The sequence below is a fragment of the Populus trichocarpa genome, chromosome 12, assembly GCF_000002775.5.
Source record: "Populus trichocarpa isolate Nisqually-1 chromosome 12, P.trichocarpa_v4.1, whole genome shotgun sequence".
NCBI classification, from domain to species: domain Eukaryota; kingdom Viridiplantae; phylum Streptophyta; class Magnoliopsida; order Malpighiales; family Salicaceae; genus Populus; species Populus trichocarpa.
The window spans coordinates 8,343,331-8,365,825 of NC_037296.2; the positions used below are offsets into that span (position 1 = coordinate 8,343,331).

General features: G+C 35.2%; 1 protein-coding gene across 1 annotated transcript; it reads right to left on the reverse strand.

Moving 5' to 3' along the window:
- Positions 1-19,520: 19,520 nt before the first annotated feature.
- On the reverse strand, positions 19,521-22,040 carry LOC7487123 (uncharacterized). Its single transcript, XM_052445784.1, has 5 exons — positions 21,873-22,040; positions 21,685-21,767; positions 20,325-20,428; positions 20,073-20,127; positions 19,521-19,989 (listed from the first exon to the last, which is right to left on the reverse strand). The coding sequence occupies exons 1-5, from the start codon at positions 21,981-21,983 to the stop codon at positions 19,902-19,904; spliced, it is 441 nt and encodes a 146-aa protein (XP_052301744.1). The 5' UTR covers positions 21,984-22,040; the 3' UTR covers positions 19,521-19,901.
- Positions 22,041-22,495: the final 455 nt, after the last annotated feature.

The following is a 22,495-nucleotide window of genomic DNA, read 5'->3' on the forward strand; positions in this document are numbered from 1 at the left end:
ATACTTATTTAAAATACTATTAGTGGATCCTCTAACCTTGACAACTGTTTTTATCATTATTTAATCCTCACATTAATCTCACATCTCAAAGATCTCTTTAACTCTTTTTAAAATTATATATATTATTTATAATTTCTATAGTTGACCTCCATGTGGATCAACCCCGGTCTTGCCGGGTTATTTATTACTTTGACACTCCTACACTTGGTATAAGACATCACTCTTTGATCGTGTCACCTATCAACAGTTCCATCCGAATGATATTTAGTACGAAAGACCCATTTTGATCCAACAACATTTTTAGTAGATGGTTTTTGGACTAAATCCTATGTTTTTTTGAGTTTGAGAGCATGAATTTCATCATTCATTGCAACGAGCCATTCTGGAGTCTTGGCAGCACTTTTGAATCCTTTTAGTTCCTTCATTACTAGAATAGAGAATAGTAAAGGAGAGGATGGAACTTGATAAACATAATTGGAATGTTTTGACTTCGATATACCAACTTTGCCATGAGTTGTCATAGGATGAGAATTCTAAGTTAAGGAATTCAAAATTTATGAAGGTTGCATATCTGATACAACTACAGGTGCTGAATTACTTGGAGAAGGTAGAGGCATTGATGACACTCGAGGATTGTCCAACTCTAAGGCACAAGATTTACATGGCTGAGGCTTAGTTTCGTGTGGTCATGGTTGAGAACCTGCAGAAGGATTAGTACCAGGCAAGGAAGAATTTGATATGCAGGGATCATGAAAGGAAATGAAATCTGAAAGGGCTGGAGAAGGCTGCATATTAAAAGACGAAGATGGAAATATTGTCTCATCAAATATGCATGCCTAGTTACAAAAACTCAATGTGTTGTAGTATCTAAACATCGAAATCCTTTATAGGAAGTATTGTGTCCAATAAAGATGCAAGGAAGACTTCTTGGTTCAAATTTATGTTTAGCATAGTCACGCAAATATGGAAAGCACAAGTCTCATCAAATCATGCATGCTTGGTTACAAAAACTCGATATGTTGTAGGATCTAAACACCGAAATCCTATATAGGAAGTATTGTATCCAAGAAAAATGCAAGGAAGACTTATTGGTTCAAATTTATGTTTAGCGTAGTCACGCAAATATGGAAAGCACAAGCAGTCAAATGTGCGAAACATAGCATAAGTAGGAGTCTTACTATACAGAATTTTAAATGGAGAGACTTCATTCAAGATAGGTGTAGGCAAGCGATTAATGATGTAAAAGGCTGTACTGAAAGCTTCAACCTAAAAATAAAGAGGAGAATTAGCATAAAAAAGCATTGTGAGACTTGTTTCAGTACGGTGTCTATGTTTCCTTTTGGCTCTACCATTTTGAGATGGTGTACAGGGACAAGAAATTTGATGATGAATGCCATATTTAATTAAATGAGATTTAAAAATGGTACTCGAGAATTCACCTCCCCTATCACTTTAAAATGTTTTTATTTTTTCCAAGAACTGATTTTCAACCAAGGTTTGAAATCTTATGAAGGTTTGATAAAAATCACCTTTTGTGCTTCAATGGATAAAACCAAGTGAAGCATGAGTGATCATTGATAAAAATGACATAATATTGATATCCTGAGATTGAAGTTATAGGTGTTGGTCCCCATAAGTCACAATGTATGAGACCTAAGATATTGTTTGAGCAACTGTCACTGGTTTGAAATGGAAGTTTATGGCTTTTTAAGCCTTTTGACAACTAACACATAAAGATGGATTGGGCAATATAGAGGTGAGAGATAAAAGACCATTTTTTTTTTAGCATGGAAATTATTTTAGATGATACATGGCCTAAACGAGCATACTAAATATCAAAGGAATGACAAAGATTCTATTTGGTAATAGCAGGAAAAAAGGCATGGTTTCCACGCTTCAATACATAGAGGTCATCTACTCGATCATTGTTTGCCACACTACCTTTTGAGTTTGAAGATTCTGTATGAGAGAATGGTTGTCAGTAAAGGAAACATATAAAGGAAAATCACTTGTAAGCTTACTGATAGATAACATATTTTTGGTTATTTGTGGAACAACAAGAACATCGTTTAATGTAAGAGAAGGAGTAGGAGAGCATGGACCCATATGTGTAATGGGTATAGATGATCCATTACCAACAATAACTTTGTCTGTACCAGTGTAAGGTTCCACATTGTCAAGTTAAGACACATATGAGGTCATGTGTGTCGAAGCTCCTATATCAGTATACCAGTCAGTAGTGTCATTGCTAATTGTGCAATTTGTAAGTGCTTCAGCAATATATGCATCATGTTTTGTGTATTGATTTTTATAGTTCGTGGCATAATGCCCTTCTTCACGACATATTTGACATCGAGGAGGACATTTATACTGTTGTTTGCCATGATTTCCTCCTTTGAATTGGCCTCCCTTATATTTCTATTGATAATTATTAGGCTTTGCATTTCGATTGAAAGAGGAGGCATTAGCAATATAAGCAGAGGTATCTGCATTATTATTAATGGACTTGAAGAAAAGATCAAAGCTTTCAGCCCTAGACAACATCGTTGAAACTCGGAATTAGAATTCAAGAGAGTTGAGTAGTAGAAAAGGTTGAGAATTCATGGCCTAGACCATGTAAATACCAGTAAACTTTGTCAGTATCTTCAATTGGTCGTCCCATTGCTAATAGTTGATCACAATGAGATTTGAATGCCTGAGAGTATTTTGAAACACTGCAAGAGCCATGTTTCATGAGATTAAGTTCATCCTTGATTTGAAGCTCACGAACCTTGGACTCGTGGTTGAAAGCAGTTTCAAGGGTAGTTCAAACATCTTTTGATATTGTAAGTCTAATAACTACAGATAATGCTTCCTCTATAAGAGAGGAAAGAAGAAGCCTCATAATAAGTTGGTCATTTTGCTTCCAAAGATCATTGGTTACGGGATCAGTTGTAGCGGAAGGCATTAAGGTTGAACCATCAACATAACCATAGAATTTTTGGCATTGTAGTAGGGGTACAACTTGGTTGTGCCAGAGGAGAAAGTTTGTTGATGATAATTTTATTGTTACCATGTGAACCATGGTGTTGAAGGTGAGGGTAGTTGTAACGACCCGGCTTTTTTAGAGTCAAAATCGATGGAATTTTTTTTCGTCCAGTTCTGGATGTTTTTCACCATATCATTTTGCAAATTTATAATTGCATTTCATTCATTAACAAGGCACAATCCACGTAGGATAACGTAAATCAACATTCCCATAAAACACATTCTCAATACACATGCCCATAATATTTTATTTTCATACTCATATGTTTACAATATATCATATTGATATACTCATAAATTTACATTCTTGTTCTATCTCGTTATCATCACAAGTTCATACAAGAGTGTCGAACAGCAAGTTACACAACTAGTATTTTTGTTATCCTGACCTCATGTAATTTCACAACATGACATCCTCATAAGAAGAATACCTCATACATATATTCATACACATCATATCTATGTGATTGCACATTCACATCTGTGTTCCATTTCATTTTGTCATTAGAAGTCTTTACAAAAAGGGTCTGGTGACTAATTGAGCGATTTACATGTCTGTTCATACAGAATTCATATCACTCATAACATGCGAATATATAATTCTTTTCAAATAAGTGAGCTATGAAATGGATTTCCTCATGCACCATATTGGTATGATGTCCCTGTTACAACATAAGGTAATTTCAGGCATTATAGGCAAATTAAAAAAAAATATAATAAAGCAATATTAACATTACATTTCACTTATGGATCAAAAAAGCATAATTCTTTCATTTCTCATTACTTATGTAAATATCACCCTTAATAAATCATCAATTACCGAGGCTAATTACAATAATTAGACCCGGTCATCCATCTCAAATACCGTTAACCGAACTAACGTTATTCTTTATTTAAAATATAACAATCGTAGTTCTTTCATATATTTGATATATACAGAACATAGTACCCATGAACGCATCAACTCTTGAAACTAACTTATAACTCTCAAATCCAGCAGTCCTCTTAGGATGTCATTACCCAAAGCTAATCGTTTGTTCATCCAGGTCATCCACTTAGGATGCCATTAGCCGAAGCTAATCATTTATCAGTCCCGATCATCCATTTAAGATGCCATTAGCCGAAGCTAATCATTTATCCATCTCGGTCATCCACTTAGGATGCCATTAGCCAAAAGTAATCATTTATCAGTTCAGTCCTGGTCATCCAGTTAGGATGTCATTAGCCAAAGCTAATCATTTATCAGTCCTGGTCATCCACTTAAGATGCTATTAGCCGAAGCTAATCATTAACCTATCAAACGTTCCAGAGGTTGTTTATGTAATCACTATAACAAGATATTATATCCTTTGTTATACACCAATAAACATTCCATAAGAGTTTAACATTAGGATAACACAACAAAAGACCCTTCATATTTTTCATCCAACCATTCATGACGGTTAATATTCAATAAAATACAATACAACAATAGATCCATCGTAATACTCATGTAAAAATTCATCACAATTACATTCAATAAAATACAATAGTAGAGCCCTCGTAATACTCATACAAAAATTCATCACAATTACATTCAATAAAATACAACAGTAAAGCCCTCGTAATACTCATACAACCATTCGTTACAATTACATTCCATAAAATACAATAGTAGATTCTTTATAATATTCATACAACTATTCGTCACCTTTGCACTCAATAAAATACAACACTAGATCTTTCATAATACTCATACAATCATTCGTCAGTAGCCCAAATTCATAATAGCCCAATCAACATCTCATAATCAGTTAAATATTCATCGCAGCACGATAATATATCCATCTCAAACAAGTCATTTTAGAACATTAACATTTTCGTCATTGTTTCAACATTCATCAAGTATTCAATCGACATTTCATAGTCATTTTGACAATCATCCAGAATTCAATCAAACTCTCCTTCATCATTTCATTATTCAATAAGGATTTAATAATATATCATCATAAGTAAATCATTTCAAAACATAAACATCATACGAGAAAAAGGTGGGAACCATCTACCTATTTCACCTACAGTTTGTCTTGTCTTGATGATGGTCTGATCCCGACCACACCACCTAAGACATCAATGCCACAAATCATTATATTTGCATCCTTAAATCACATTCATCACTATACTTATTTCAAGAATCCTGTTGCGATGTCGTGGTCGCATAAATTAATTACCCTAGCTTCAAACACAACACACAAGATAGTATAGAGCAAGCAAGGGGTCGATCCCACGAGAAAGATTCAAGTCAGATTTTTATGCTAGATGATATGCAATTTGAGGGGGTTTGGACGTTATCTAGGCTAAAGCAAAAGAAAACAGAAAACTATCAAACAAAATTTAATAAAATCAGAAAATTATCAAGAGAACAAACATTGGTTGCAAGCACACATTCACCTACAGAAATCAGAACTGATCATGGAAACAAAACATTAATTTATATTCTGAATATTTATCTCTTCTTAATATTTGTTAGTTAACGGATTCACCGTATAACTAACCCTAACCATCAAACAACCACAATGTCCGCACTAGTAATTTAATTCAATGGCAGCCTTAAGAACTAGATAAGTTGATTAATCAAGAAAACATAACTGTCCGCAGTCTATGTTTGATTTGATTGAATGTTCTCCCTAAGATTAATAACGTAGATCCGCCATAATTATTATACTCAGTTGCTTCACAAGTTCATATACCACAACACCGGTTTTGATATCAAACTTAGCAATAGATTGTCTACAATAGTAACTTAGAGTCCGCTCTAGCAATTAAAATAAACAATTATAGGAAAAATAAGCATAGGAGAACAAACATATTCATCATATAAACTGAAAAGAAAAGGTAAAATAAATCTCACAATTCTTGAAATCCGAAGGTTTCCGTGTCCTTGCAACCAAGAAAAAGTGTTTAGCCTTGCATGTTTGTTGAACAACTAATTAAAAAGAAGGAAGAATGCATAATTTCGAGTTTCTTAGAGGAGGGGGGGTGTTTTTCTCCTCTTGGCTGGCTGCCCCCTTCTTTTCTCTCATTCTTTTTATATCCTAGGAAACCCTAGGTCTCTATTTTACAAAATAGTCCTCCATTAAGTAGATTGTTTACATTTAAGTACTTCAATAACTATTTTCCTGAAAAAGAAGAAATAGCCTTGCATGAAATTTTCAAGCTTTGACTTAAAGGAGCTAAATTGCTGAAATAAAAACTTGGATATCGGTTTAGATGCTTCGGAACGTAATTTGGACTTGTTTCTTCACGAAACCTGTTTGCTGGCAGAATTTAGATGTCATCTTTGAAAAATCATATCTCTCTCATATGACATCATTTTTGGATGACATTTGGAGAGTTTATAGACCTTTGAGTCATGACTCCAAAAAAATTGAGTTTGCATAAATTGGACTTCTGTAGATCCAGATATTCAAGTTGGAATGACTGAAGGTCAACAATGGCAGATTGCAAGATTTGACTTTGAAGGCTGCGATTTCCATGCTCTTCCTTATTTTATTTTCTTGCCTTAGATTTCCAGAAAGGTATGGATGTTAGCTTTTTAATGCCACTTGAATCACTCCATTTCAACCTCTAGAGCTCACGCTCTGTACAAAACATTAACTGAAGGTCAAATCTGCCAATTATCTCCAATTTACTCCTTTTTGCATCTTTCATCCAAAAGTACCTTCAAAACATAAAACAAAGAATATCAAGGTATTTTATATATAAAACATAGGCAAAACACTAGTTAAATGTGGGTGAAACTATCGAATAATATGGTTGCATCAAATACCCCCACACTTAGCTCTTGCTCGTCCTCGAGAAAGAATAGGTAAAATCAAATTGCAGTTAAATTAAATTAAATCACTATGACTAATCTTCTATTCTCCCATCAATATCCAAGAATATATGCATTATAAACAAGAACACAATTAAGAAGGATAAAGAGTATAAATTTTCATGAATTTATGTACATGCAAACTTCAAAATTCAATTAATCGTCGGGATTTAAATGAAATATATGTCATGCCAAAGTGATAGGTCCTCTCATTGATATACACTCCAACACTCACGTGTTTAAGGCTTATGTGTTTAAATCTCTCAAATTCAATCAATGAATATGTTCTACCATAAGCTTACTCTTCAATCTCATCTCCATTACTAACATATTACAAACAATGCATGAATCAAAAGGTCTTATTTTCTGGTTGTAATGGGGCTAAGGTTAAGGTGAGGTAAAAGAGAGTAAAAGAAAAGGTTCAAACCAAAGAAAGTGGAGCATTCTGAAAAATGATATTTCAAACAAGATATTCCATCAAAGCACATAAATTTTCCATCTTTAATCATCAATGCTTAACTTCTTTTGATTTCAAGCTTTTTCAACATAAAATCTTAAGAACATAAAAGAACATTTTTTTTCTTTTTCTTTTTCTTTTCCTTTTCCTTTTCTTTTCCTTTTTTTTTTACCTTTGGCAACTTTGCCCATCTTTTCATCAAGCATCACTTCTTCTTTCTTTTCACATAATTTCCAACCATAATTCCATGAGATATCATAAGTATATGCTCTACTAATCCTTGGCCAGGGAAACAGGAAAACATATAAAAAGTTAAGGCTTATACATGGATAAAGCAAAGAAAAGACAAACAAGCTCAAAAGGGGCTTACTAAGGATAATATGCTTTAGGTTGACTTTTTGGCTCAAATGGTTAAAATTCCTAATGCCTTTATCATCTTCATGTATATATGTAATGTGAATGTAATCTCAACAAGATATGAAGCAAGTTCTAGAGATACATATCATTGAAAGAAGACACAATAAAAGAATATAATGTTGAAGGCTCAAAAGCTTGCATTGGTATAACACTATAAAGTCAACATGGCATATTCTCAAAGTCAATCCCTAAACCAATTAAACCTTAAAACTTGCATGCACACTCCTTCATTCGATTCATATCTCCATCTATCTCATAATTCTTATATGTAATACTCACATTCTCATAAACCAATAGGAGTTCAAAAGATCAAACATAGAAATTTGTTTTTTTTTTTTGGAACAACAAAGAAAACCAAAATAAGAAAACCAACATTCTCCCAATACCCCCACACTTAAAACACAAGATTGTCCTCAATGTTGAAATAAAAGAAAAGGAATATAGGAGAATGAACAAAATAAAGTAAAATGCGAAAAATAAAAGATTAAGGAAAAAGAAAGCAAATCTGTTTTTTTTTTCTTTTTTGTGCTGGGTTGCCTCCCAGTAAGCGCTTTTGTTTTATGTCATTGGCTCGACATGTTGCATGCTTATTCTTCATAGATTGGTTCAGCTAACTCCGCAGAAGCGGTGAGTTCTGTCGTCCAACCTTCATAGAAAGGTTTCAAGTGATGCCCATTGACCTTGAGTACTTTGTTGGTTTCTAAACTTGTAATTTCAACTACACCATAAGAAAAAATATTAGAAACAACAAAGGGTCCAATCCAACGAGAGCGCAACTTTCCAAGAAAAAGTTTCAAACGCGAATGATAAAGGATTTTATCTCCAACATTAAACTCTTTTCTTGTAATCATTCAGTCATGGAGACTCTTAGTCTTTTCTTTGTAAATCCTTACATTCTTATAAGCATCATTTTGTATTTCTTCCAACGTAATTCCAATCTTTTTAGGCACCAAAAGGATAGGCGCCACCCATTCACTGTCCATGATGGGGTGAATGACTCTTGCATCTTGGGGAACAGCTTGCAAAGCCAATGCTGATTCATGCACGTTTTGGGGAACACATATATGCCTCTCCATCTCTTCTATCTTGGTAAAATCATAGCCATAGCTCAAAGCTACACTTAATCCATCCTCACTATCAAAATCACAAACTTGTTGCACACACTTATCAACTTGGTAATAACATGTGATAGAATAAACATTGCTATAAGGATATGTCATTGCATCATGAAAATTAAATTCAATTTTTTGATCTCCTACCTCCATAGACAAAGTATCCTTACCACAATCAATTTTTGTATTGGCAGTTTTCAAAAATGGTCTCCCAAACAATATAGGAGTGTTGTTTGATGAATCACAAGAATCATGTTCCATATCAAGAATATAAAAGTCGCATGGAATGACCAAACTATCAATCTTGACTAGGACATCTTCTATCACACCAAGTGGGTAAACAAAACTACGATCCGCAAGTTGTATTACAATGCTAGTTTTATTCAAAGGCTCAAGACTAAAAGAATCATAAACATGTTTAGGCATAACACTAATGGATGCACCTAAATCGCACAAGGCCCTTTTGAAACTAGCATTACCAATAACACATGGGATAGTAAACGCACCTAGGTCTTTTTGCTTTAAAGGCATATTCTTTTGAACAACAACAGATACAACTTCACCTATACTTACCATTTCATGACCTTTCAATTTGAAAGCTCTCTTGGTAGTACACAACTCCTTCAAGAATTTGGCATACTTGGGAATTTGCTTGATAGCATCAAGCAAAGAAATGTTAAGTTCTACTTTCTTGAAAACCTCTAAAATCTCTTTTTCTTTGTCCTCTTTCTTTGACCTAGAAGAACTCACAGGAAAGGCTGGAATTGTTTTAAAACTGGAATTCATTGAGTGAGGAGTTACCTTTGGAGTGTTGGTCGATGTTTCAGTTTGTCGAGGAGGAGGATGTTCCTTCTTTGTACTCAATTTGGTTTCTATCTCTTCTTCTTCCTCTATCTCAATTTGTTTCGACCTTTTCTCTTCAAGTTCTTTCCCACTTCGCAGCATGATCACACTAACATTCTCTATTGGATTCAATGCTTGGGAGGGCAATTTTCCATTTATTTGTGCTTCCAATTTCCCCACACTTGAAGCTACTTGCCCCATTTGCTTCTCCAAGTTGTGAATACTTGATCTTGTTTCCTGTTGAAAAGACATGATATTTTGTTGCAAGGTCACAGTGTTAGAAGCCAAAGTTTTCATCATCTCACGAAGATCATCACTGGATAACGACCCCATAACATTGGAGTTTGTGAATGGAGGGGGTTGTCTTGCTTGATAATTCTGTTGGGGCTGAAATCCATGGGGATGGAATTGTCGGCCTTGATTGCCTTGTTGAGGTGGGTTCCCATAACATAAGTTTGGATGATCCCTCCATCCGGGAGTGTACGTGTTGGAAAAGGGATCATATTTACGTTGGGACTGTCCATTGAATCCTCCATCAACTGCATGAACCTGTTCAATGTAATCTTCTTGCATTGTTGGGCACATATCTAAGGTATGTCCTTTTAAGGAACATATGCTACAAACTTTCACATGTTGTACATTTCCACAAGCCAAAGAACGCACAAGAGAAGTAAAATCATTAACTTTATTTTCAAGGTTAGAAATAGTTACCTCATTTACTTGTTTGTTTGCGAAGTCTCCACGCGTTCCAAATTGTTTCGAGTTGGTTGCCATGTTTGAGATCAATTGCGTGCAGCCTCGGGTGTCTTATCTACCAATGCCATTCCACTTGCAGCATCAATGATACTACGGTCAGTAGGCATCAATCCTTCATAGAAATATTGAATGAGTAGCTGATCGGGTATTTGATGATGAGGGCATTGAATGCACAGTTGCTCAAATCTTTCCCAATACTCAGAAAGTGTCTCTCCATGAGATTGTCGAATCCCACATATTTCTTTCCTTATGTTGGCAACTCGAGATGCTGGGAAATACTTTTCAAGGAAAATCTTCTTCATGGCATTCCAAGTGCCAATGGAACCTGGAAGAATAGAGAAAAACCATGTCTTTGCTGCCCCTTTTAAAGAGAAAGGGAAAGCTTTCAACTTAACCTGTTCTTCATCAACTCCATTCGGTTTCATGCCAACACAAACCATATGGAACTCCTTGAGATGAGTATAAGGATCTTCACCTGCAAGACCATTGAATGTTGGTAGCAAATGTATAAAACCAGATTTGAGCTCAAAGTTTACATTATTGTCGATGTTTATGCACAATGGTTGATTTTCCACGTTAGGAGCAGCAAGCTCCTTGAGTGTTTGTTGTCGTGCAACAGCCATGGTGTTGAGACGAGCTTCCTTTCGTAACCTGCATAAAGTTTTTTCTATTTCGAGATCCAACTGCACTTGACTGTGGTTAGTAGAACGGGTTACTGGCATAAATCATCAAGAAAACTCAAAAGAAACCAACCACACAAGAGATCGAAAACAATGCAAATTGCACGAAAATCCTACGGTAGAAAACTAAAACTGCCTAAAAACCCAAGAAAAGAGCGGAATTTGGCCTCGATAGGGTGGGGCTAGTGTTTTACCACTAATCCTATTCATAACAGCATTTCTCTTTAGGAAACAAAAGACCGATACCTAATTCCACCAAAAAATCTGTTTTGAACAGTACCGCTGCCGTAATGAACAGTACCGCAGCAAGCAAAAATTCTGTTTTTTTTTCAGAAAAAGAAATAACAATCACAGCAAATAAAAATAATAGCACAAGAATCAACTACAATTACTTCCCCGGCAACGGCGCCAAAATTTGTTGTGATGTCGCGATCGCACAAATTAATTACCCTAGCTTCAAACACAACACACAAGATAGTATAGAGCAAGCAAGGGGTCGATCCCACGAGAAAGATTCAAGTCAGATTTTTATGCTAGATGATATGCAATTTGGGGGGGTTTGGACGTTATCTAGGCTAAAGCAAAAGAAAACAGAAAACTATCAAACAAAATTTAATAAAATCAGAAAATTATCAAGAGAACAAACCTTGGTTGCAAGCACACATCCACCTACAGAAATCAGAACTGGTCATGGAAACAAAACATCAATTTATATTCTGAATATTTATCTCTTCTTAACATTTGTTAGTTAACGGATTCGCCGTATAACTAACCCTAACCATCAAACAACCACAGTGTCCGCACTAGTAATTTAATTCAATGGCAGCCTTAAGAACTAGATAAGTTGATTAATCAAGAAAACATAACTGTCCGCAGTCTATGTTTGATTTGATTGAATGTTCTCCCTAAGATTAATAACGTAGATCCGCCATAATTATTATACTCAGTTGCTTCACAAGTTCATATACCACAACACCGGTTTTGATATCAAACTTAGCAATAGATTGTCTACAATAGTAACTTAGAGTCCGCTCTAGCAATTAAAATAAACAATTATAGGAAAAATAAGCATAGGAGAACAAACATATTCATCATATAAACTGAAAAGAAAAGGTAAAATAAATCTCACAATTCTTGAAATTCGAAGGTTTCCGTGTCCTTGCAACCAAGAAAAAGTGTTTAGCCTTGCATGTTTGTTGAACAACTAATTAAAAAGAAGGAAGAATGCATAATTTCGAGTTTCTTAGAGGAGGGGGGGTGTTTTTCTCCTCTTGGCTGGCTGCCCCCCTTCTTTTCTCTCATTCTTTTTATATCCTAGGAAACCCTAGGTCTCTATTTTACAAAATAGTCCTCAATTAAGTAGATTGTTTACATTTAAGTACTTCAATAACTATTTTCCTGAAAAAGGAGAAATAGCCTTGCATGAAATCTTCAAGCTTTGACTTAAAGGAGCTAAATTGCTGAAATAAAAACTTGGATATCGGTTTAGATGCTTCGGAACGTAATTTGGACTTGTTTCTTCACGAAACCTGTTTGCTGGCAGAATTTAGATGTCATCTTTGAAAAATCATATCTCTCTCATATGACATCATTTTTGGATGAAATTTGGAGAGTTTATAGACCTTTGAGTCATGACACCAAAAAAATTGAGTTTGCATAAATTGGACTTCTGTAGATCCAGATATTCAAGTTGGAATGGCTGAAGGTCAACACTGGCAGATTGCAAGATTTGACTTTGAAGGCTACGATTTTCATGCTCTTCCTTATTTTATTTTCTTGCCTTAGATTTCCAGAAAGGTATGGATGTTAGCTTTTTAATGCCACTTGAATCACTCCATTTCAACCTCTAGAGCTCACGCTCTGTACAAAACATCAACTGAAGGTCAAATCTGCCAATTATCTCCAATTTACTCCTTTTTGCATCTTTCATCCAAAAGTACCTTCAAAACATAAAACAAAGAATATCAAGGCATTTTATATATAAAACATAGGCAAAACACTAGTTAAATGTGGGTGAAACTATCGAATAATATGGTTGCATCAAATCCATATGTTCACATTCAAGTGTTTCACATTTTACACCATCATACAATGAATTGTTGGAAGCATTTAAGTCATTTCTAATTAGGGAGTCTATTGTAGAAAATCGGTAGCGACAACTGGTTCGCTGCTAGCCGCACAATTTGGCAGCAGAAACTGTTTCGTTGTAGGCCACACATTTCGGCAGCGGAAATTGTTTCGCTGCAGGCACTTCAATTTCGACAGTGAATGCTACTTCGCTGCAGCCAACACACTTTTAGCAGTGAATGCTAATTCGCTGCAGGCAACTTAATTTCAGCAACAAATCACAATTCCGCTGCAGTCAATACACTTTCAGCAGCGAACGCTGATTCGCTGCAGAATAACTCAACTTCGGCAACGAATGCTAATTCACTACAAACAACTAGATTTTGATAGTGAATCACAAATTCGCTGCAGAACAACACTTTTGGCAGCGAATGCTGATTCGCTGTGACAACTCAGTTTCAGTAGCAAATCATAAATTCGCTAGAAACAACACAATTTCAGCAGCGGACGCTGATTCACTACAGACAACACCATTTCGACAGCGAATGCTAATTCACTACAGCCAACATAATTTCAGCAGTGAAAGGTAATTCACCGCAGACAACTCAATTTTGGCAGCGAATCACAAATTCACTGTAGACAACATACTTTCGGTAGCAAATGCTAATTCGCTACTGATAGCTCAATTTCGGCAACAAATCACAGATTCACTGCAGAACACACACTTTCGACAGCAAATGCTAATTCGCTGCAGACAACTCAATTTCGACAGCGAACGCTCATTCGCTGCAACCACCTCAATTTCAGCAGTGAATGCTAATTCGCGCATTCGCTGCAGACAGCTCAATTTCAGCATCAAATCATAAATTTGTTGTAAACAACTCAATTTCAGCAACGAATGCAAATTCAATTCAGACAACTCAATTTAGCAACGAAAACTAATTCGTTGTAGGCAACACCATTCGGCAGTGAAACCTAATTCACTGCAGACAACACAATTCGGCACTGAAAATTCCTTCGTTGCAGGCAACACCATTTGGCAGCGAAACCTAACTCGTTGCAGACAACACAATTTGGCAGCAAAAATTCCTTCGTTGCAGATAACACAAATCGACATCGAAACTAATTCGTTGCAGGCCACTTAATTTGGCTGCAAAACTAATTTGTTGCATACAATACAATTCGACAACGAAACTGGTTCGCTGCAGGCAACACAAATCAGCAGGGAAACTAATTCGCTGCAAACACTCCAAATCAGCAACGAAACTAACTTGTTGCAGACAACACCCTCGACAGCGAAACTAATTCGCTGTAGGCAACACAATTCGACAGCGAAAATTCCTTTGCTGCATATAACACAAATCGACAGCGAAGCTAATTGGTTGCAGACAACACCCTCGACAACGAAACTAATTTGTTGTAGGCAACACAATTCGGCAACAAAAATTCTTTCACTGCAGACAACACAAATTGACAGCGAAACTAATTTGCTGCAGACAACACCCTCGACAGCGAAACTAATTCACTGTATGCAACACAATTCGACAGCGAAAATAACATAAATCGACAGCGAACTAATTCACTGCAGACAATATAACTCTGCACATAACATCATCTTAACATATTATTATTCAATTTCATCAAACACAAGCAGAAATTTATGTCATTAACACCAACATAGTTCCACTTTTTATTTCAGCAGGGTCTAAGATCCCAATGACTTCACAATTTTGTACATAACCCTTTCTAACACAAGTTCTTCTATCATACATGTAAGAATCAAGATAATAACGCCATCATGCATTCTGTTTTAGTTCAAGTGTGTCCTTAAGAGTTCAACAAGGTCATAATTTCTGCATTTCTTCATCTCATTCCACATTTCATTCAAGTTCATCAATCATTCATTGGAAGTCCAGACATTAACATCAATACAAATTTTGTCTTAGTTCACCAACTTGGTCGGTCCTCTTCTTAGGTTTACACCCTTAAAATCACTCATACTCACTTAGATTTCTTTGATAAGAGTCTACACATGATTTCTTATATGCATCATTCCACTTAGATCTTCCATTTAATTATTTCTGAAACTATGTGTGCATGAACACTAAACCTGATACTTTGGGGTATTCATACCCTCCTTGTTCTGAAATTATGGGGCAACAACCAGCCAAGGAAGAATACTGCTCTTACCTCATGTTTTTTACAGCTTTAGAGCAGGTTTTGGTGATATGGTTTTTTCCTCCATCTCGATTTTTCCATCTCTTCCATCTTTGTTGTATAGCGAGTCTGTCACACTCCCTATCCTCTCATGGTTTCAGTCATCAATGTAACTCTCTAGCTCTCTTCTTCTTCAAACACTCAAGGCATGGGACATGCAGCTGGTGTAGGTTGGTCTTCTTCTTTGAGAGGGTGGTTGTTGTTGCAATCACAGCTTTGGCCGTTTATGGGGAAGGGGTATGGACTCCTTCTTCCATGGCTTTGGCCACTTCTGTCTTTCCCTTGGTCACCCTTCTTCTCCAGCATTCAAAGGTGGTGCATTCAGCTGGGTATGCAGCTGTTGCGGGCAAATTTTTAAGGAGAGGAAGAAGGCAAGAGCATGCAACCTGTTTTGGAAAGAGTGCCCCTTTCTCTCTCTCCCTGCTGCATTTATACCCCTCTTAAATGCAAAGGGGTGTTTAGACGTTGGACCAAGGTTGTCCTTATCCCCCTTTTGGGTTATCCTTGGGCTGGTTTCTATTCTCATTCTCCCCTAGGATAGGCTGGTCCAACACTAATTTTTTGTTAGATTTTACAGTGTTGCTGCCGATTCAAAAATTGACAGCGAGAACTGCGCCACTGTCGATTCATAAATTAGCAGCCAATAAATGCGTTGTTGTTGATTCAAAAATCAACAGCAAAACTGCATCGTTGTCGATTCAGAAATCGGCGGCCAATTGTGTCGTTGCCAATTTTTGAAATCGACAACGATGGTGGAGTCATTTCGGCTTTACTTCTCTCTTTTTTTGGGTGTTTACAGTAGAAGTAGATGAAGAATTGGTTGGGGCCATAGGATCGGTTGGAGGTTAATCCTATGAATTCTCTAATACCAAGTGAAGGTTTAGATAGTAATGAAGAACCACAACGTCTTGCATATGGCTGGAAGATTCAATTATATAGAAACTTTTACAGACTATTTAAAGACACACATGCTATACAAGGAAAGATGACTATACATTCTATAACTAGAACAAATCAATTCTTATATCTATGGTTCTTTACATTGCAGTAATTATCTCCTTGACATATTGTTTTCTAGATATTAGCCTTGATTCTCTCCTTGATGTCTATCATGATTTTCTCCAGAGAACAAGTCCGTGTTATCTCCAACACTGTCACAGGTGGAGAGAGTTTTGTCACAGTGCTGATTGGAGTTGTTGGAGTTCACGGTGGAGCTGGGTTGAAGAGGCGTTAGTGGAATTTGTTGTTGAATCAATGATAAAGCTCACGGTGGGTCGCCTTGTAGTTGTCTTTTGTGGTTGTTGAAGAGAGATGAAGCATACGGTGGAATTGTTATACATGGTGGAAATTCCTTATTTGTTGCTGCTCACGGAGAAGATTTAGTGATGTTGTGCTGAAGAGATGTTAGTGGAGTCCGCTGCTGTTCACGGTGGTTGGCCTTATTGTTGTTACTCATGGCTTAACGGCGCTGATGGAGGTCATGGTTGATGGTGGCAGAGGCTAGATAATCAGATAGTTGGGGAGAAAAATGAATTTGAGGGTGGCTATTTTTGTCTTCAATAGAGATTAATGAGAAGATTTTCATTTGGGTTAATTTCAATGTCCTTGGATAAAAGGATGAGAGATTTTAGGATTTGGAGGAACAAGTTCTAGTGTGAAGCTATTTTTAGTTGATAAGAAGAAAGGAAAGAGTTTGGTTTGTTCTTGGTGTTTTTGTTTTTGTGTTGTATGTGAGCTGGTGAATGGGGGAGAGATTACGAGGGAGTCATGTTTATGTGCTAGCTGATTTATGAGAGATAGAGGTAATTATGTATGACTTTTTTGGTTGTTGAGGGAGTATCTAACTAATTCTTTTTTTTTTTTTTTTTGCTAATGCTTATCCCCCCTTTGTGTGTGAGATCCCTTATTTTCTTTTCTTTTTTGTTCTTTCAGTCCCCTTGTCCAACTATTTTGTTTTTTATTTTTTTTTTGAAAGCAACATTAAAGTCGACTCGATGAGAATGATTTTTTAATTTTTAATTATTTTGAAAAGACGCTGAAAATGCCAAAAACAATGCATATATATATATATAGACATATTGGATTTTTTTTTGTTTTTTGTTATTTTTCTAATTTAAAAAAAAAGATCAAAAATCAAGTTATTACAACCTCTATTTTAAAACTACAATCTTTATCGTGAATTTTATCACCATCATCATCACTAACTCTATCACTAGCTTTATAACCTTTGCAAATATATTTATAATTTTTATCATCAACATTCTATGGTGTTAGTATAAAATCTTATATTAGTATAAAAATTATTGTCATTATTATAATTATATCAATTATTGTTGTTTGGTATTGTGGTAGCTGTTGTGGTTGTGGTTTGAAAAAAGTAATTTTATAAAAAGTGCTTTTAGTTGAGGTTGGTTTAAAAAAATATATGTTTGGTTAAAACTGTGATTGAAATTGAGGTTAAACAAAAAGTTGTTTAATGTATTTGGTTAAAAATTGTGGTTCAATTTCATGTTATGGTATAATTATCTAAAAGGACTCCATTCATAATATTAATGAACAGTTAAATAAAAGTAACATTACAACCAATAAATTTTTGCAAATAGACCTAAACATATTGGAACAATATTTTATAATTGTATCATTAAACTTGCAGTAATCCCATCACGTACGTAATCCATTCGCAAAAAAAAAAATTCCTATATCAACGCAAAAAAATATATTATCTTTTCACTTATTGTTTCTTATTTTTATGTTGATATGGCCCCATTATGCATAATATTAATATTTTTTTTGTTACCATATATTTTTTTATTGGAATTACATGACAACTAATTTGTAAGTCAAATTCTTTAATCAACACTAAAAGTAGTGAAGGCAAGAATATTTCAAGATTAGGTTGAGTTTAAAGAGGGCACTTGTCAGTTGTTGTCAAGGTTGGTAACAAAACAATTTAAACAAGAAGATAACAGGATGCTTTTTGGTAAATTTCCACATAACTCATCTCTAGAAAGTTCAACCACATGTTGAACTTGCAAAAAACAATATTTTACTACTTTCTGATGATCGAGGTCCTGCCGCATATAAATGGTGGGACCCATGCTTTTGATTTTTTAGACAATCTGTAACCAAACGGTTATATTATTGCGTTTCTTGAAAACATGAATGCTGCCGCGTAGACAAACGCACATTAATGTCATGACACTCACCACAATGTTACCTTTTTAATAAAGCGTACTATATTATTTGTTTGTTATTTTAATTAATTATTATTTATTTTTCTTAAATTAAAATAAATTTTGTATACAATTAATAATTTTGTTAAAAAAATAAATAGTTTTTAAGAAAGTATAAATAATAAACAAACAAAAAAACCTTTTTTTGATGGGAGGAAAGCAAAAGGTAAAAACAGAAAGTGACACCAAACGCCACCCATCATAACTTAACTAGAGGGAGTTATGTACTTTCGGTACTGGAAGCGGCTGCTAAAATTAGGAACGATGAAAGTAGACAAATAATCTTTAATTCGAAAATATTTGCTTTTGTTTGAGATTTATCAATCTCAGTTGAATGTATCGCCCTGTTAATTGTTTAAATTGGATGGGATCATTCTAATATATTGTTGAGTAGAGGAATGTACTCTAAATTGATCTTTGATTCAATGAAGATGGTCGGTCGGTGGGATATAACCAGAAATTCCTTCATCTGATATTCGCCGTAGACTTGTACTAGCACCGTGGACTAATCCAAAACTGGGAAAAAATGAGTGCACAATATTGAATATGCATCCCCACTGTGACATGAATGTGCGCTCCGTCATTATAATTGACCGAAAAAAATAAATTACACTATTGCATGAAAGCCATATCGATCAGGGCACTGTATATTTTAGCATGTAATCTATGAGAAGCCTTGAATCAAATTCCAGGATGGCTTATCCACTCAGTGGGCTTATGATTTCTTGTTCTAATTCAATTCCCCATGTAATTTTCTTTGTTAACTAGCTTAAGGCGTTGCATCCGCCAAGAAGACTAGTTTACATGGACTACCAAAAAGGAGATCTGTGTTGCTGGCATGAGATGATTGCAACCTGATTAAACAGAATTCTCAGTGCCCAATGTACGGCATTTGAAAATCATTCTACCGTATATCATCATAAAGCTATGCATTACTCTCACGTATCAAATGACAAAAGATAGACAGGACTCACAGGGCATCCTCAACATCAACTTTTTGTTTCCGAAGCCAACAAATTTGGATCAATAATGGATTCAGTGGTCCTAAATAGCATTATAATTGGAGATCAAATTTGAGCATGCATTGCTGTTGTGATTGTAGGCATCGATGACTACCATTCTCCTGTATTTTGTCAGCAGCATCCATATATATCATATACAGTACCATATTTGGCAGCTGGGAAGAAACTATTTCACCAGCATCTCTACATCAGTGGCTACTTCCATTTGAGATTTTACTCAGGCTTCTGATGTTGAAGTTGAACCAGTGTTGCTCTGTTCCTCGAAACTCTTTACTGGGTCTGCAAATGATAGAGTACAAGGCCACCTATACAGAAATGGTAAAGTTAAATTATGATACAACATAAGCAATGCGAAGCACAATAAAACCATAGAAATTTACTCTCTTACTTGCTTGACATTATTGTCTCATTATCTATAGTCATTTTCTCATCAAATATGTTGCCTGAAAGGAAGAGTCAATGTAATAAAACAGCAATAATAGTTATCAAAGTGGAAAAAAAAAAAAAAAAAAAGAACAGGCTCAACATCAGAAAACAGTAATAGCATTATCGACAGCATATTCAACTGTCATTCGAATCATTTGCAAGTACAATAATTGTTGAAACACGTGGAGCATGAATTATTGGCAAAACTGTTTACCTCCATAAAGATCTTTCTTTGAGAAATATTTTGCCATCAAGCGCTGGGTGTAGTCAGCTTCATATTTTTTGCATTTGTCAATGTACTCCACACTGTCAAGAATCCTAGTAATGGGTGGACATTGGTTATGTTGCCATGCAGATCAGGAAACTAGAAATGAGTAAATCATTACTGATGCGACTTCATATGTTTCATGGATGAAACAAATGACATTTTAATTTTAATGGACTTGTTTACTCAATGCTATTGCTTGTGACTAATTCAGATTATAATGCTCATAGCTGAACCGATAAAAAGGCAACATATGTTAATAACTCTAAAAACTTAAATGGTTCACCGTATGACAGACTCAAACAGAGGTGATCCTTAATAAAAGAGAGTTTTGTAACAGAGAGGAGGTTTCTTTTTTTTTTTTTCAATGAATCCATCAAAACTTGTTCGAATTATTTCAAAGAAAACAAAAGGAATGCATGATTTCTGAAAGAGAAAAAGTTAAGTCTATGATTTAAAAAGAAAAGTGGAATCAAAGAAATCCAGAAAAAGAGAATAAATTAAAATAAAACGAGGACACCAAACAACATGAAGATAATGTCTTTGAAAACACTGAACTGAGCTAAAATTCCCCACTGTTACTGTCTATCCTTGGGTATCATACCAAGCAGCAATTACCCGTCTCCTAGATGGCTACTTATAATCTCTAATGAGCAACCATCCCATCATAAAAATAGGTCCATGCTTCCCCAAACAATTTATACTGTCTAATGGCTGGATATATAAGCGTGGATAAAAAGAAATAAAATAAAATAAACTATGATTGCAGACCTCAGTTTGGCCATTGAAGGTTTCCTTTCCTCAAAATTAAAGAGTTGATCATGGAACAACATGACACTTGGTGAATGATTAAATTCTCAACTTACAAGGCTATAATAGTTTGTGCAATGGTTAACATGTCAATCAAGATGTAACAAATTCCAAGAAGGAAAGAATGATCTGTGAAGACGACCATATGTGACTGTTAAGTATCCGTCAAATTATTACTCGTGAAGACATTCATCAATCAAGATGTCAAAAATAAATAAATAAATAAAATCAGTCTAAACACATACGAATACCATGAAATATTACAAACAATCCCTTTGTTTTCTGCTAATAACAAAAACACACAGAAATTAATAATCACAATCTTGAATTCAATCTGTAAAAAGGGGAAATGGATGGTAAGGAGTTATCAATTTTATGCAACCTGTTTGGTTGCAGAGAAATTAACAGGAAAACACGAAAACAAGAATGATTTATTTATGATGAGTTAAAATTTAATGCCAATTCCTTCTCAGCTAAGAAGAAGAAGAAGGGAACTGACTCAAAATGTGAAATGTCAGGCTGTTCATCCAGTTTTGCATTGGGGACAAGGACACCCTTCTCACTTGGCTTCTTCTCCTCCAGCTAACAAAATATTGCCAAAATACTTGCAATCAATATTTTATTACTACGGGAAAAACGAAATAAAAAAAAAAAGCATGTATCCATACGAGAGAGAGTGTACTGTACCTTGGAGACAACTGGTGGCGGTGGCGGTGGTGGTGGGGGAAGCGGCGGCGGAGATGGAACGGTTTGGGAGACAGAAGGAGGTGCTGCTGCTGCTGCTTGCGGTGAAGCCATAATTATTATTTTTCTTTTCGGCTTCTGCTTCCGCTTTCACTTGTTATATATTAAACAATTTGTTTTTGACCTTTAACAAATTTTGCTAGTAACAACAATTAAGTGCCCAATATATACACTGGTTCTCAATTGGGTCCGCGAAGAATATTTCTCCTCATCTGGATCCCCAAAGAATATTTTTTTGAAATTATCAATTAAATCTCCCGACCCCTTTTTCATCCAAATTACCATTACATAAAATTAAAAGACAGGTTTTTGAAAATTTGTAAATTTTTCAGTCAAACATTTACAATGCTTTTAGATAGAAGAATTCAATTAAGGAATTCTGAATAGTTCTTGAACCTAATTTATTAAGAAAAAGTATATGCTGGAACATAATTGAGAGAATGGAGATAGATTGGAGACTAATCTAAGATTTCCCTTTGTTTGAATGTATACTAGCACATTCATCCGCTCCGTTTCGTATTGGATTAATTTTTTAAAAAAAGTTTAAAAATAATGTTGAGTATGAA